Raw genomic sequence first — 15,540 nt, forward strand, 5'->3', positions numbered from 1 at the left:
TAAAGAAGGCTAGCTAGTGGCTACCCGAGATGACAATCTCTGTCTGTAAAATTCTGGCTACACACTAACAACATAGGAAAGAAAACATATTAATTTTTGGGGTTTTGGCCTCAAAGTAATGAGTAATGTCAGAAGGAATATATGTATCCCTACTTTGCATTTTAAATTAGCAGTGTGTCCACACACCACACTTGGACATTTCTGTTATCATATTCCAGTAGATGATTCACAAAGACTTTAGTATAATTTGGAACGATCCATACTTAAAGTAGTTTAGTAATAAACTGCAAGAACACTATGATATTTGCTACTTACCAGAAACTATAAATAAATAAAATAAAGATTTACTAAGAACACTCCTTCCAACTGAAACTCAATGATATATATTTATCACAATAGATCAGCAACTTGCATTTTCACAATGCTTAGGCAGTGTAACAAGAACAGGTTTTGTCCCAGCTAAAAGCATATAAATAATCCAGTTTACTTGTATAAGAAAGAAAAGCTGTAGCATTCCATGTACCTAAAACAGAGCATGCGTATAAATAACAGTATTCCGTTCACCACAGAATACTTATAGTGCAGGTAATGGTTTAATAAAATGTGTCACTTCATCTCTCTGGCCACCAGATGCATGTGTAGAGCATGTGGGGTAACTTGGTGCATTTTAATCAGTATGAGTATGCATATGTGGACTACAGCCTCAAGTGAACTTGCTGGAAAAACTGAAGCCAAAAAGACTACTGACGTGTTGTGCAAGCTTTGCTTAAATTGTCCACTGGAAGAGTCATTTTGAAAATTCCTGTGGTAGGTACTACTTAATTTTTTGGGGTAAGGGGTTTATTGAGGGAATCTCACTGTAAAGAAATGAGTGGAGAGAATTTTGTTATGGAAGGATGTTACCTATAATTCCTAAAATGTCACTTTTTTTTCTTTCAGGTTGTCATTACTACCTTAAGTGTGCATTTACATTTTGAGACAGTTAACTCTGTGCATGTTCTATACCTTATTATTTTAGAGATAACTTTTATAATACTTGATATAACAATCTGGCATTCGGTTACATATAGGTTTCATCAAGTTCAGTAGCTGAAATCGCTATCATTGCTGTGCCTGTTATTTTGGTGCTTGCCTTACCATGCTATGTTCCTTCAATAGATGAGCGCATAACACTTGCAGTATTTTTTTCTGTTTTACACAGGTCCTAGAAGCCTGTATGAAGAACTGTGGGACACGATTCCACAATGAAGTTGGAAAGTTTCGTTTTCTGAATGAATTAATTAAAATTGTCTCTCCAAAGGTTTGTTTGTAAAGCTTTTTTACTACAGTTTAGCTGTTTTCTAACAGTATCACAGTAGCAATTATTTTGTATGCTGTAATAGAAGGGATCATTTTGAGAATGTTTTCAGCTAAGGATGTCTTTTGATGGGATTCTATTGTTTTTGCTTGTTATTCCATCATGCTGCATGAACAGGAACAAGTCTAAATAATAATTCAGAGTCCTTTTTAATGTGAGCAGTGCTGATATGCCATGTATGCTTCTAGAGGAATAAGCAGAATGTGACTAAAGTAGGTATATTTAAAATATAACATTATTTGAAAGTCTTACACCAGACAGGACTGTTCACTTCTGTGAGGATGAGGTTTGCTTCTTATACAACTGATTCAGGTTTTTTTCCCAGATCCTTGGATTTTACCATTAAGCTGATTCATAGGTTCATAGGTTCATAGGGTAGTACTAGGCTAACTGCCCTTGTGAGCCATTTTTATCCCTGTGAGATTCAAACCCTGTACCTTGTGTTTGCAAGGCAAACACCTTAACCAATCCCCAATAACCAAGCTCCCATTTAGGGGGGGGCATGCTACTCTGCCACAATATATTTTTCTAATGATCAAGAAGTGGATTTTCAGTGGATTGCATATCCATGGAGAGAGAACAGTGTTCTACACTATTAACTCTGCTTGCAAATGCCTAAAGTCTAATATTTTAGTGCTGTAATGTAGAATTGAATGAAAAAAAATTTTTTTTGCGGTTTTAAAATTTACATTTTTTTCTTTTTCAGACCAAACTGGAAAACTAGGACAGAAATAATGCCTCTTGTCTATATTGCTACAGTGTGATTTCCAGTTACTTTAATTTCTAATCAGGCCTGCCTGTTGTTGCCTACATTCTTTCCAGCACCCGTTCTTAGCCTCCATCTCACCCTTGTCTCATTCCCCTCCCTACTTCAGTGCCTTGTTTTATTGCTGCCCAATGCTACCAGTTTTTGCTGCAGGTGTTATGATGGCACTGAAAAGGAGTGGGTGTATTACCAAGTATTTCTCATCCTGGCAACTACAAGGTTTATTTCTTTGTACCCTTGCGGCCCAAATGTGGGCATATATGGGCATGTCAGAAAAGGCAGGCATTCTGTTTGGAAGACCTTTATTCTGTACCCATGCCAAAAAGATTAGATGTTATGTAGCCTTATCTCGCCGTAATTCTTGCAGGATGTGTTTGGAGTCTATTCTCGGCTTCGACTCGGTCGATACTAAAGCTCAAGAGCTTTTGCTGGCACGAGGCTAACTCTTATCCCGTGGTGCCTCACGGCAATTCCCCAGATCTCATTTGCCACAAAAGCTTCGAGGTTGTCTCCTTACTGGCTCGTTGGCTAAGTAAAAGATTTTTTGATAAATCTTATTTCTTGTCTATTTTCTTCATTTTTTCTACTTTTATATTTATTATCTATTACCTGTGTGATTGTTGTTGAGTGCTTGAGCCCCTATTCCACTTTTTAGCATTGTATGGCCCGTTTTAGTTAGAGGGCCGTAGTTGCCTATTTAAATTAGAGGGCCTTTCCTCTCTGACTGCTAGTCCTTCCCTTTAAAAAAAAAAAAAAAAAAAACAAATATAAAAGCTTTTCTATCTTCATAACTTTGCTGTTGGTTATAGTTAGTGTTGTAAATATTGTAATTGCTGTTAGCCTTGTTTGTTCTTGTCAGCATGTCTAAAGAGAAAGACAGAGAACATAAGGAGCACCGCCCTTCTGGGTTCAGAAAATGTGACAAATGTTCACAAAAAAATGTCATTGACTGACAGTCACACTAGCTGTGTGTACTGTCTGGGAGAGGCTCATTTACAAAAACCCTGTGCTTTTTGCCGTGCCTTCAGTACTAGGGTAATTAATGAGAGAAAACGTAAACTAATAGACAGGGTTCTTATGACCAGTTCCTTCCAGGAACAGCTGGAACTTGGTCAGACAGCTCCAAAAACTGTGAAGAGAAAATCTTCGGATCTGAAGTAGGAACTTCATTTGTCAGCAACCTTTGGGATACGGATCCGATCTCAGATCCGAGCCGGCAACTTTTACCACAGCATAGATCCGAGCTCCTAGCTCCTCCCTTTACCCATAATCCCCTGCCAACCCTAACTGACCTCAGATCTAGTTTGCCACGCTTTAAGCCTACAAGCTGGATTTTGAGCTCCTGGCATTTGGAAGATTTTTTGTGAAAAAAAGCTAAGAAATTTTATTTTTTCTTGTGTGATTGAGTGAGTTTGTGTAGGTTCCCTCTTATATATCTAATTTTTGTTAAAATTTTTTCCTCCCTACCCTCGCTGTTCCGTAGTGTATGTTTGTGGTGTGTTAGGGGCCGAGTTAGTGTGTTTTACGTTAGACATGTCAGAGGCCCCTAAAGCCATCTTTTCTAAATGTACCGAGTGTGGCCATAAGCTCTCACCGGCAGATGGCCACACTCAGTGCGTTAGGTGCCTTGGGGTTGAACACCTCTCTTCGGGATGCACAATTTATGCAGCGTTCAACCCCAGGGCACTTAAGGACCGGAGATCGAAGCTGATTCTGGCTGGCCTTTTGCCCCCGGACTCGGCTCCGACCTCCGGTTCTTTGGTGGCCACTACCCAGTCCTTGGTAGCTACCACCCCTGCCTCCCTCCCTCCGGTTGGGACTCAACCTCCCGTTTTGGCCCCGGAGGATAGGGAGGCCAGAAAAACCAAAAAGAAGGAGAAGCACCATAAGCGGCGGGCCGAGGACTCTTCCTCGGCGCCGCCCGCCAAGCAGGCTTCTCCTTCCAGGGTTTCTGGATCACCTCCTCCTCGGCTCCGGTCCCCTTGTTTTTCACAGGGACCTGGGGAGGAGGCAACCCGGTCCCTGTCGAGGTCATCGAGGCGTCACTCTAGGTCTGCCTCGGCGGCCTCTTTGAGGTCTACTTTTAGCATGTCAGATGCAGACATGGACCGGATGATGAGGAGGTTCATCCAGGCCCAGCTGCAGATGGGAGTGCTCTTGCCTCCCCCCCCCCCTCCGGGGGGGAGCTCGACTCCTTTTTTTGCCCCAATCGCTCCTTCTCCGTCCCGCTTCCCGGGTTCGGAGCACTCGGAGCCGAGCCACGTCGGATCCGGGGGTATGTCGGAGCCGACAGTACTAGTTACTTCGGCTCCAACTGGTCCCTCGAGTTTGTCGGATCCGAACTCTCGGAGCCGTGGACAGAGCTTCGGATCCAAGGGACTTTGTGTGACTTCGGCTCTGTCCCGGTCAGTGCACATGGGTCCTTCGGATCCGAGGGTCTCGGCCCCGGATCCGGTCCCCGCCTCGGATCCGAGTGGGAGCCGACTCTCGGAGCCTATTGAGAGTAGCTCTCCCTCTGCTTTCGCAGTGGTGGAAAGGGCACTGTTGAGTGTATCCGGACCCCCAGTCCTGGCTTCGGCTCCTCCCTGCACTCCATCTCAGCTGGTCCGAGCTCCCATCACCCGGCCATCGGGACAGCCTGCTTCGACATTGCTGGTGAGTCTTCCTCTGACAGCCCCCCCCGAAGAGGTACCTTACAAAGCCAAGTGTAAGAGGAGGCACATGGACTCCCCTGAGTCCCTTACCGAAGATACAGACTTAGATGAAGGGGAAGGCTCCCCAAGGTCACCCCCCGAGGATGTCTCCTTTGGAGACATCATGGAAATGCTCAGGATTAGGGGGGGGTGGTCTGACCCTAAGGCTTCCTCCAATGAGTCCGTATTCCTAGAGGCGTTCGAAGCAGGGCCATCTACCTCTTAGGTGTCCCCTCCCCCCGATCCCCTGGTGGACCTTATTGCCACCAGGGGTTGGAAGGAGCCGGACACTGTGGAGCCTATCCCCAAGCGCCCGGACAGGATCCTGAGTCCCCCTGCTGAGAGAACCCACTGGAGCAGAGGTCCCCCTGTGGATGCCATGTTGGTGGCAGCGGCCACCAAGAGAGAGCTGGCTCAGGAGAGCTCTGCGGTCCACCCTCCGAGTAAGGACTCTCAAGCGATGGACCGCCTGGGGAAGCGGGTCTTTAGTTCAGCAACCTTCTCCATGAGAGCGCTGAACTATATGGCAGACGTCATCTGGATGCAGCGGGATCTAATAAAAGAATACGCTGCATTCCCCCCCAGAGTCCATGTCGGAAGGAGACAAGCAGCTGTACTCCTCCTGAATGTCTACTCTACGCTCAGTTTCTAATACCTCTATGCAGCTCTTGTCACATGCCACTGAAGGAGCTGCTAGAGCCGGCGGAGCCGGCCTGGTAATCAGACGTCAGGCCTAGCTCCGACACTGTGACTTCTCGGAACCCTTTAAGGCGTCATTCGCGAATGCCCCCTTTGATGGTTCTGCACTTTTTGGCAAAATTGTTAGCGACACCTTAGTCCAAAGCGAGAAAGATGGGAAGACATTGTCTGCCATAGGAGTCCACTTCTCTGCTCCCCAGAGGTACTTTTCTAAGAACCAAAAGGGTCAGAAGAAGATGTGGTTCCGAAAATCGCATCAGTCCCAGTCTGCTCCGGACAACCAGTCCTCTCGTGGCAGAGGAGGACAGGGAGGACGCCGCCCACAAGGCAGAGGGGGTCCCAGAAACTTTGGGTCCAGAGAACCCTTCTCTGAGAGGCCCACGCAGATCCCCTGAGGGGTTGCCCGGCTGCTCCACTCTGGAGGCAGTCGGGGAGCGTCTTTCGAAGCACCTAGCAATGTGGGAGTCCATAACAACAGATCGCTGGGTGCTTCGCATCATATCCAGAGGTTACCAAATTCCCTTTATTGTAACCCCCAAAATCAGAAGTCTCCCCGACGTACCATCCAATCAGAGGGAGGCAGCTGCTACAGAAATTCAGCAGCTTTTACAAAAAAGAGCCATCCAACCCGTCCCCCCAGATCAGTTCGGATCGGGGTTTTACTCCAGGTTCTTTCTGGTGCCAAAAAAGACGGGGGACTTGAGACCCAACCTCGATCTCTCTCTCCTGAACTTGGCAGTACCCAAAGAAAAGTTCCGAATGGTCACCTTACAATCTATTCTCCCCCTATTACAGGAGAATGATTGGATGTGCTCAATAGACCTCAAGGATGCATACTACCACATCCTAGTGGACAGACGCTCCAGGAGGTTCCTCCGCTTCTGGCTGGGAGCCAGTCATTTTCAGTTCAGGGCCCTTCCTTTCGGTCTCACCTCAGCCCCCAGGGTGTTCACCAAAATCTTAGCGGTCATAGCGGCCCACCTGAGGCTTCAGGGAATTCAGGTCTTTCCGTACCTGGACGACTGGCTCCTCATCTCCCCAACAAGGCATCTACTCTGTTCAGGCAGGGATTACTTCCTCGACCTTGCACCACGTCTAGGGTTAACTATCAACATGACCAAATCATCTCTAGTCCCCCCGATCGGCTTCAGAACCTGAGGTTGCATGTCAAGGCCATTCTCATTCTTTCCGCTCCACCTGCGGAATTGATCCTGAGGGCTCTAGGGTCCATGGCGGCAGCTATTTCTCTACTACCCCTAGCCCGCCTAAATATGAGGATTCTGCAGTGGACCCTCCAAGTACAATAGTCCCTGTCTCGCAACTCCCTGTCTCATCCTATTCCCCTAAGCAGGGCTTGCAGAGCGTCGCTCTTGTGGTGGCTCCGGTCCCCGAGTCTCCACATGGGACGACCATTTTCAACGCCTTCCTCCGTCACCACAGTGGCCACGGATGCCTCTCACCTGGGGTGGGGGGGGCACTATTCAGGCAGAACGGTCCAAGGCACGTGGAACGACACAGAGACCTCCTTGCATATCAATGTCCTAGAGATGAGGGCGGTGCTTTTGACGTTGCAGGCACTTCACAGCCTTCTACCGATTGGGACAATTGCAGTACAGACGGACAACATGTCAGTTGTCTGGTACATCAACAAACAGGGGGGAACCAGGTCTTATCCCCTTTGTCGCAAGGCCATGAGAGTGTGGGAATGGGCGATTTCCACCAACCGCTTTCTTATTGCAACGCACATTCTAGGACGGTCCAACATTCTAGCAGACAGGCTCAGTCGTTCGATCCTGACTCCGTATGAATGGTCTCTCAACCCCCTAGTAGCGAAACAAATATTTGCCCTATGGGGGCAACCCTTTTGCGATCTTTTTGCCTCTCCTTCAAATACCAAATGCAACAGTTACTTCGCTCTAATTCCCCCTCAAGGGGAGTCCCCGAGAGACTCTCTAGTACATGCTTGGCCTCCCGGTCTCCTTTACGCTTATCCCCCGTTGCCCATGATGCTGAAACTCCTACAGAAAGCCAGTCAGCTGGGGAGCAAAATGATCTTCATTGCCCCATTCTGGCCTCATCAAACATGGTTGCGTACCTGTGGTCTCACCTAATTCATCCACCATGGATTCTAGATCCACTCCCGGATCTCATTACCCACCCTCTGGGTCTCCAGACCCCCAACCTGGTCAACCTCAAGCTGACGGCTTGGTTGCTCCAGTTCCACTCCTGATTAGGACTCCCGGAATCTCTTCACCAGTCAAAGCCATCCTAGTAGCAGCACATAAACCTTCCACCAGAAGAGTCTATCGAAGCAAGTGGAAGCGTTTCTCCATCTGGGCAGAGCACCGTCACTTGGACCCTTTCACGGCGCCTCTCACGTCGGTTTTGGAGTTCTTAACTACCCTCTTTCATCAAGGGGCTAGCTGCTCTACAGTCAAGGTACAACTTGCAACGATTTCGCATTATCATGTAGGGCATGAATCAGGCCCTCTGATGACTGCTAAGCTTTGTAAAGCATTCCTCAAGGGTACTTTCCTTCTCAGACCTCCAGTCAGGGAGGTAGTACCCCCATGGGATTTGTCCTTGGTCCTCCAAGCCTTGACTAGCCCCCCTTTCGAACCAGCAGCCACGGTTGATCTTAAATATCTCTCTTGGAAAACAGCCTTCTTAGTGGCCATTACTTCAGCTAAAAGGGTTTCTGAACTTCAGGCTCTATGTGTTAAGCCGCCTTATTTGTCCTTCCACCCGGATAGAGTTCACCTCAGGATCAATCCATCTTTTCTGCCTAAGGTGTCTTCAGAAGCTAATATTAATCAATCCATTAATCTTCCCGTGTTCTTTCCCCATTACCAGAACAAAGGAGAATATAAACTGCATTCCTTGGATGTGCACAGACAATTACGTTTTTATACTCATCGAACTGCTGGTCATAGGCAATCTGACCAGTTGTTTGTCTCCTTTGCCAAAACAAGTTTAGGCAAATCAATTTCTAAAGTTACTCTATCACAGTGGATAACTAATTGTATCCTCTTAGCATACCAGAGTTCGGGAAGGCCTGCACCTCAAGGGGTTCGAGCCCATTCTACTAGGGCCGTCGCTGCTTCGGCGGCTTTTAAATCTAGGGTTCCCTTAGGTGATATTTGTTCCACAGCCACTTGGGCCTCATCTCATACTTTTATCAGCCATTACAAACTGGATGTCGTCTCCAGAGGTAGGGCGTCCTTTGGCTCTGCAGTGCTCTGGAATGTTCTTCCATAAAGGCCACCCAGGATTCAGGTAGCTGGGGACTCTATCCCAAAGGTTGCTGACAAATGAAGTTCCTACTTCAGATTTAGAAGTTATGTACTCACCATAACGTTCCATCTGAGGAGGTATCTTCATTTGTCTGCAAACATCCCCCCCTCCTCCCCCCTGACCTTTAGGATCTATCTTGGATTAGCCCCTTCCAGGGCACCTTTATATTGCTTATATCGGGCAAACTTGATCTGAGGTCAGTTAGGGTTTGCAGGGGATTATGGGTAAAGGGAGGAGCTAGGAGCTCGGATCTATGCTGTGGTAAAAGTTGCCGGCTCGGATCCGAGATCGGATCCGTATCCCAAAGGTTGCAGAAAAATGAAGATACATACTCAGATGGAACGTTATGGTGAGTACATAACTTCTATCTCTGTGCCGTTGGTTTCTTCGGTGCTGAGATAACCTTCGGTACCGAGGCACTCACCAGTTATTGACCCTATTTTTCCAAACTTGAGGTCTCCTATTTTAGAAAGGAGGAGCTCTCCTTCTATCTCCACATGTTCCTCCAGGACACTTTCAGATGAGGATATCAAGCAGGTGGTGAAGAGGTTGCTCTGTGACCCGGCTCTGGCCAAAACATTAACTCTTCCGGACCCAAAGGCTTTGGAACTGTTACATTTCCAGACTACTGCTCCTCCTCTGACTGCTTCGCTTTCGGAGTCGAACACTTAGGGTCCTTCAGTGTTGGATCCTTCGGTTCCGAGAATTCTTCCTGCTTCCTCTGAATCGATAACTCTATCCTCAGCGGCTCAGTCTGGAGCCGAAGGATCTGGGAGCCGACGCTCTCGAGTCAACTCCGAGGGGGATAGTCACCCCGTTTTTTCTTCGGAACCAACCCTCCCTCTCAGTGCTTCGGCTTGACTGAGCTCGGTTCCCACGTCTGCTTCGGAACCTGTCCATCCTACTCGGAGCCAGCCTTCTGTCTCCTTGGAGCAGAGGTCTTCTTCAGAGCGGGGTGGAAAGGCTTTTGAAGCAATAGAGAAAGCTTTTTCCAGTGCCAAAGCCCTGCCTTTGGACCTGATGTCCCACCAGCAGCCAGCAGCAACCTCTTCTCAGCCTCCCCCTCAATGTAGGGAACCAGAGGCTCAGGCAGCCCCCATGGGAGGTGTCCCCTCTTCCGAGACCTCCCCAGATTATCCCACTAGAGAGCTCCCTCGGAAGAGACTTTGTAAGAGGAAGCACATTGACTCACCTGAGTCTGTCATGTCAGACACTGATTTGGATGAGTCAGAAGGGTCCTCTAGATCCTCCTCTGAGGATGTCTCTTTTGCTGACATCCTTGAAATCCGTAGACAGAGGGTGATTGAAAGACCTCTAACCCTACTGAGGACGAATCAGTGTACCTTGAGGCCTTTGGTTCCCGACCTTCCACCTCCTGGGTGACACCGCCTTATTACCAATTCTTGGGGGTCATATCCCAGAAAGCCTGGACCTCCCCGGACACAGTGGGGCTTGTCCCGAGGAGGCCAAACAAATTTATGACTGCTCTGGAGAATAAGTCCTTTCTTTCTAAGGGAGTTCTTGTGGATGCTATGGTGGTAACAGCGGCCACAAAAAAGGAGTTGTCTGAGATATCTTCTAATATCCATCCCCCTAATAAAGAGTCCAGGATGATGGATAGGTATGGAATGCATACCTTCTCTTCAGCGGCATTTACTTTCTGATCGCTGAATTACCTGTCCCATTTTACTAGACTTCAAAGGGATCTCTTGAAGGAGTTGGGAGACACCCTTCAGGGTTCAGTAGCTTCGTGATCCATGGACAAGGTATCTGCACAGCTCTCCACCCTTACGTCTATAGCTAACTCCTCCATGAGGCTGATTTCCTATGAAGTGGATGGAGCGAGCAGGGCATCCGCAGTAGGAATTGCTCTTAGAGACGTTCCTGGATGCATCTGTTTAACTTCACGTAATCCTTTAAGTCTTCCTTCACCAACGTCCCCTTTGATGGTTCAACTCTTTTTTTTAACTTTGATTCTTGGTCAACTCTTTTTGGACCGCAGGTAAAAGTGACTTTGACCAGGTGCGAGCAGGAAGGGAAAACCTTATCTGCTGTCAGTGTCCATTTCTCCCTTCCTTCTAGACCCTATCCCAAGGGTCAAACAGTAGGGAAAATGTGGTTCCGTAATCCCAAAAAGGTTTCCCTCCGGCACAAGGTCAACCCTCCCCTAGAGGCAGAGGGGGAGGATATAATGGAAGACGCTGCCCTCATGGAAGAGGAGGTCCGCAACGTCAGGGAGATGGAGAAACTTTCTCTGATCGTCCCTTCCATTGCCCCTGAGGGGGTTGCCTGACTGTCCATCTCTGGAGGCAGTCGGGGGTCATCTTTCACCGTACCCAAGTGCCTGGCTACAAATTTCCCGAGATTGTTGGGTGCAAACTATAATTTCCATAGGATTCCATTGTTTCCGATTCCCCTGTAAACTGGTCTCTACCAGACATGCTACCCATTCAATTAGACCATGCAACATCAGAGGTCATCTCGTTGCTTCAAAAAAGAGTCATCCAAGAAGTCCGCACTGAGCAAGTAGGATCCGGAACTTACTCATGATTCTTTTTAGTTCCAAAAAAAGACAGGGGACTGGAGATCAATTCTAGATCTCAGCAAACTCAACAAGTCTGTATCGAAATCGAAGTTCCGCATGATCACTCTGCAGTCGATATTTCCCTTTATCAGAAAAGACAATTGGATGTGCTCTATAGATCTTCAGGACACGTACTACTACCACATCAAAATGGGCAGACGCTCCAGAAGACACCTATGCTTCTGGCTGGGAGCCAGTCATTTTCTGTTTCGAACACTGCCCTTTGGCTTCACTACAGCTCCCAGAGTGTTCACCAAATGCATGGCAGTGGTAATGGCTCATCTGAGATGTCAAGGATTCCAGGTGTTTCCGTACCTAGACGACTGGCTCTTCACTGCTACCATCAAGCACCAACTAATCAGAACCAGGGACGAGAGACTATCCTTGTGCGCCAGACTAGGCATTACAATAAACCAAAAAAAATCAGCCTTATCTCCATCTCAGCGATTGTATTCTTAGGCTCAGAAATAGACTCAACCACCAGACAGCAAAACTGACACCAGAAGGGATAGAATCTTTGCACAACCAAGTCAGATCCTTGCTGAAGAAAGACAAAGTACAGGCCAGGATAGTCCTTCAAGTCCTAAGGACTATGGCTTCCACTATTCTTTTAGTTCTCCTAGCCCGTCTGCACATCAGATTACTTCACTGGCTACTATTTGCCCAGTGGTCAATGCAGAATCTCCCCCTGTCTCACCAAATACTCATCACAAACTCCTGCAAGAAGGATCTAACATGGTGGTTACATGTGGATCAACTTCATCTAGGTCGCCCACTTTCTCCCCCTCAACAAAATGCAGTTTTGACCACGGATGCCTCCCAGATAGGATGGGGGGAAGCATATCTGGGAATGATGGTCCAAGGTATTTGGCAGAATCACGAGAACCAATTGCACATAAATGTTCTGGAGATGACAGCGGTGCTATACACGTTGCAAGCACTTCACAGTTCTCTTCCCACTGGTACTATTGCAAGTCAATCAGACAGCATGTCTGTAGTGTGGTACATAAACAAGCAAGTGGGAACCAAATCTTACCCACTTTGTCGAGAGGCTTTAAGAGTATGGAAATGGGCGATGGACACTCAGTGCTTTCTGGTAGCAACACACATCCCGGGGAAGTCCAATGTGATAGCAGACAAACTCAGTTGAGCAATTCTGATGCCTCATGAGTGGTCCCTGAATTCAGAAGTTGCAGAAGAGATTTTTTGCAAATGAGGCTAGCCTTGCTGTGACCTATTCACCATGTACATGAACACCAAATGCAGCAGCTATTTTGCCCTAATTCCCCATCTGGGGATATCACCCAGGGATGCTGTGGTCCACAATTGTCCTCTGGAACTCCTTTATGCCTTTCCATCCTTTCCTCTCATACCAAAAGTGATTCAGAAAGCAAAACTGTTGGAGTACCCCAATCCTCATTGCTCCTTACTGGCCTCTCCAAGTCTGGTTCTCCTTCCTGTGGCCCTATCTCTTGGAGGAACCATGGATTCTGGAACCATCTCCAGACCTCCTGATTCATCAGTCAGGGCAGTTCCATCCTACTATCCAAACCCTGAAATTGATAGCATGGCTGCTCCAGTTCCACAAATAATCAGGTGTGTTTCCCTTTCCCTTACAGTCAAACACATTCTGATTTCTTCACAGAAACCTTCCACCAGGTAATTATATTCCAGTAAATGGAAATGGTTCTCCATTTGGGCAGCAAACCAGTAGATCCCTACTCATTTCCTATAGAGTTTATCCTGTCCTTCCTGGCATCCATTTTTCATGAAGGAGCTGCAGCTGCTACTATTAGAGTTCAGTTAGCTGCCATCTCTAGTTATTATTTTGGCTGCATGGGAAATCCAATCATGTCCCACTCTTTATGCAAAACTTTTTTGAATGGAGTCCTTCTTCCCAGACCTCCAATCAGGCAACCACCGGAGCCCTGGGACCTAAACCTAGTTTTTACATCTTTAATTTCTCCACCCTTTGAACCCTCTTCTTCATCGGATCTGAAATTTTTGTCTTGGAAGACATTGTTCTTAGTGGCTATAACATCTACTAGGAGAGTTTCAGAATCACTTTGTTTTCCACAAGGATAGAGTCTCACTCAGAACTAATCCTTCCTTTCTTCCTAAGGTATGTTCAGAGCATAATCTCAATACAACTATCGAACTACCAGTTTTCTTCCCAAATCATGCTAATAAGTCAGAATATAGACTACACCAGTTGGATGTCCACAGAATTCTCAGGTTTTACTTGCACAGGACTAAAGAATTTTGAAAACCAGACCAATTGTTTGTTTCCTTTTCAGACAAAAATAAAGGCTTCCCTGTTTCTAAGGTCACCTTGTCTAAATGGCTTTCAGACTGCATTTCATTTGCTTACAAAGCTGCTGGCAAACAATTACCAGCCAAAGTAAAAGGCCATTCAACCAGAGCAGAATCAGCATCATATGCCTTTAGATCTAAACTCCCAATTGATACCATTTGTGCAGCAGCTACTTGGGCAAGAACTCATACTTTTGTCACTCATTACAAATTGGATTTGGCCTCCCGGGACAGGTCATCCTTTGGGTCCACTGTGCTGAAGAGTCTCTTCGCTTGAGCCACCCGGGATAAAGGTGCTAGGGACGCTGTCCCATCCAGCAAGAATTACGGCGAGATAGGACTACATAACATAAAGAAGTTATGTACTTAACATAACGTTCCATGTTTGTAGTCCATCTCGCCTACATTCTTGCTTCCCTCCCTCCTTCCCCCTTCCTGTTTCCTGGAGGAACTGGTAGACTATCCATTATACTGTCTGACCTGGTTGTAGTCGTCTGTCCTCCTGGCATGGATAGTAATACAAAGTGTTCTGTTGTATGTGTATAGTTATTGATAGTTTACTGACTATTATGTACCCATTGCTTGATTGCAAACAAGATCTGGGAAATTGCCGTGAGACACCATGGGATAGGGGTTAGCCTCGAGCCAGTAAAACCTCTCGAGCTTTAGTATTGGCCGAATCGGAGCTGAGAATTGGCTCCAAACCCATCCAGCAAGAATGTAGGCAAGATGGACTACAAACATGGAATGTTATGGTAAGTATATAACTTCTTTTTATATGGTTTATCAGTTCAAGACTCCTTTGATGGATTTCCATTTGGTTTAGACTCCTTCCTTTATTCGGTTAGTGATTTCACAAATGAAAACCAGTTTTCTGCATTGGCAAGCTAACTGATTTTATTAAGTCTTAATTATGAGACTAGGTTTATATTGCTTTTAATGGATACTTTGTTGCAGATGCCAGTGTGCCCAGTCAGACAATCTCTATTAACAAATGTTAATAAGTAAATTAATCTACTAAACAAATGAACCTGCAGCATGTAGGAATGTTCATCTATTTGACTGTTACATAGGTAGTTTGAAACATAAATATTTAGTAGGCAGTTAGTCCTGGGGACCATTGAGGAACCTAGCCCGATTTCCTAGTTATCCCCTAGCAATGTCTGGCTAAAGTGACTTGTTCAGAGTCACGTAGTAGACAAATGGAAAGTGAGAGAGTCAAACCTTGGACTACAGGAAGTATCTCATTAATAACTCATAGTCTTAATCCAGTGTACTAATTATCGGCCATAAATTGTTTATTTAGGGCTTAGCCTTCTAGAATTGCGGTACATAATAAGGTGAGTGGAAATAAATGAATGCTAGAGATAATGCAGAACTGTATTGAGCTGTTGCATTTGTCTGCCATGGGCATTTCAACAAAAAACAAAAACAATCCCAAACCACGAAGACTGAACGAGAAACTGTTTATTAAAATAACAAACGACTGAGTGCTCCTGGGAATCTGAAGAAGCCTTTGAATGTTTTAGGTGAAAGTGCTCAGTAGTTTATTTTAATAAACCGTTTCTTGTTCAGTCTTCGTGGTTTGGGATTGTTTTTGTTTTTTGTTGAATGGTCAGTTCGTGTGCCTGTTGGCACGAGTGTTGTTTTTGCCATGGGCATTTGCTTGGTTTAACTTGTGACAGGACTGAGTTGAATCACTGGATAACACACTGAAGAGCTTGCACATACCATAAATAGAACATATAAGGCCTCCTCTGCAACTGCATTTGATGTGAATGCTGCATTAGGGCCAGTTGTATTTTATTTTAATTATTTGTTTAGTCATCCTTTG

The 15,540-nt window shown here is 46.3% G+C and overlaps 1 protein-coding gene across 2 annotated transcripts in view; it reads left to right on the top strand.

Annotated features, from left to right (window-relative positions):
• Nucleotides 1-15,540, top strand: part of GGA3 (golgi associated, gamma adaptin ear containing, ARF binding protein 3) — a 992,054-nt gene that overhangs the window by 113,832 nt on the left and 862,682 nt on the right. For both annotated transcript variants that reach the window (XM_044085033.1, XM_044085034.1), the window contains exon 4: nt 1,202-1,300. In XM_044085033.1, coding sequence (XP_043940968.1) covers nt 1,202-1,300 — 99 coding nt within the window. The remainder of the gene's footprint in view (nt 1-1,201; nt 1,301-15,540) is intronic.

The sequence above is a fragment of the Protopterus annectens genome, chromosome 10.part0, assembly GCF_019279795.1.
Source record: "Protopterus annectens isolate FY-2018-M chromosome 10.part0, PAN1.0, whole genome shotgun sequence".
NCBI classification, from domain to species: Eukaryota; Metazoa; Chordata; order Ceratodontiformes; family Protopteridae; genus Protopterus; species Protopterus annectens.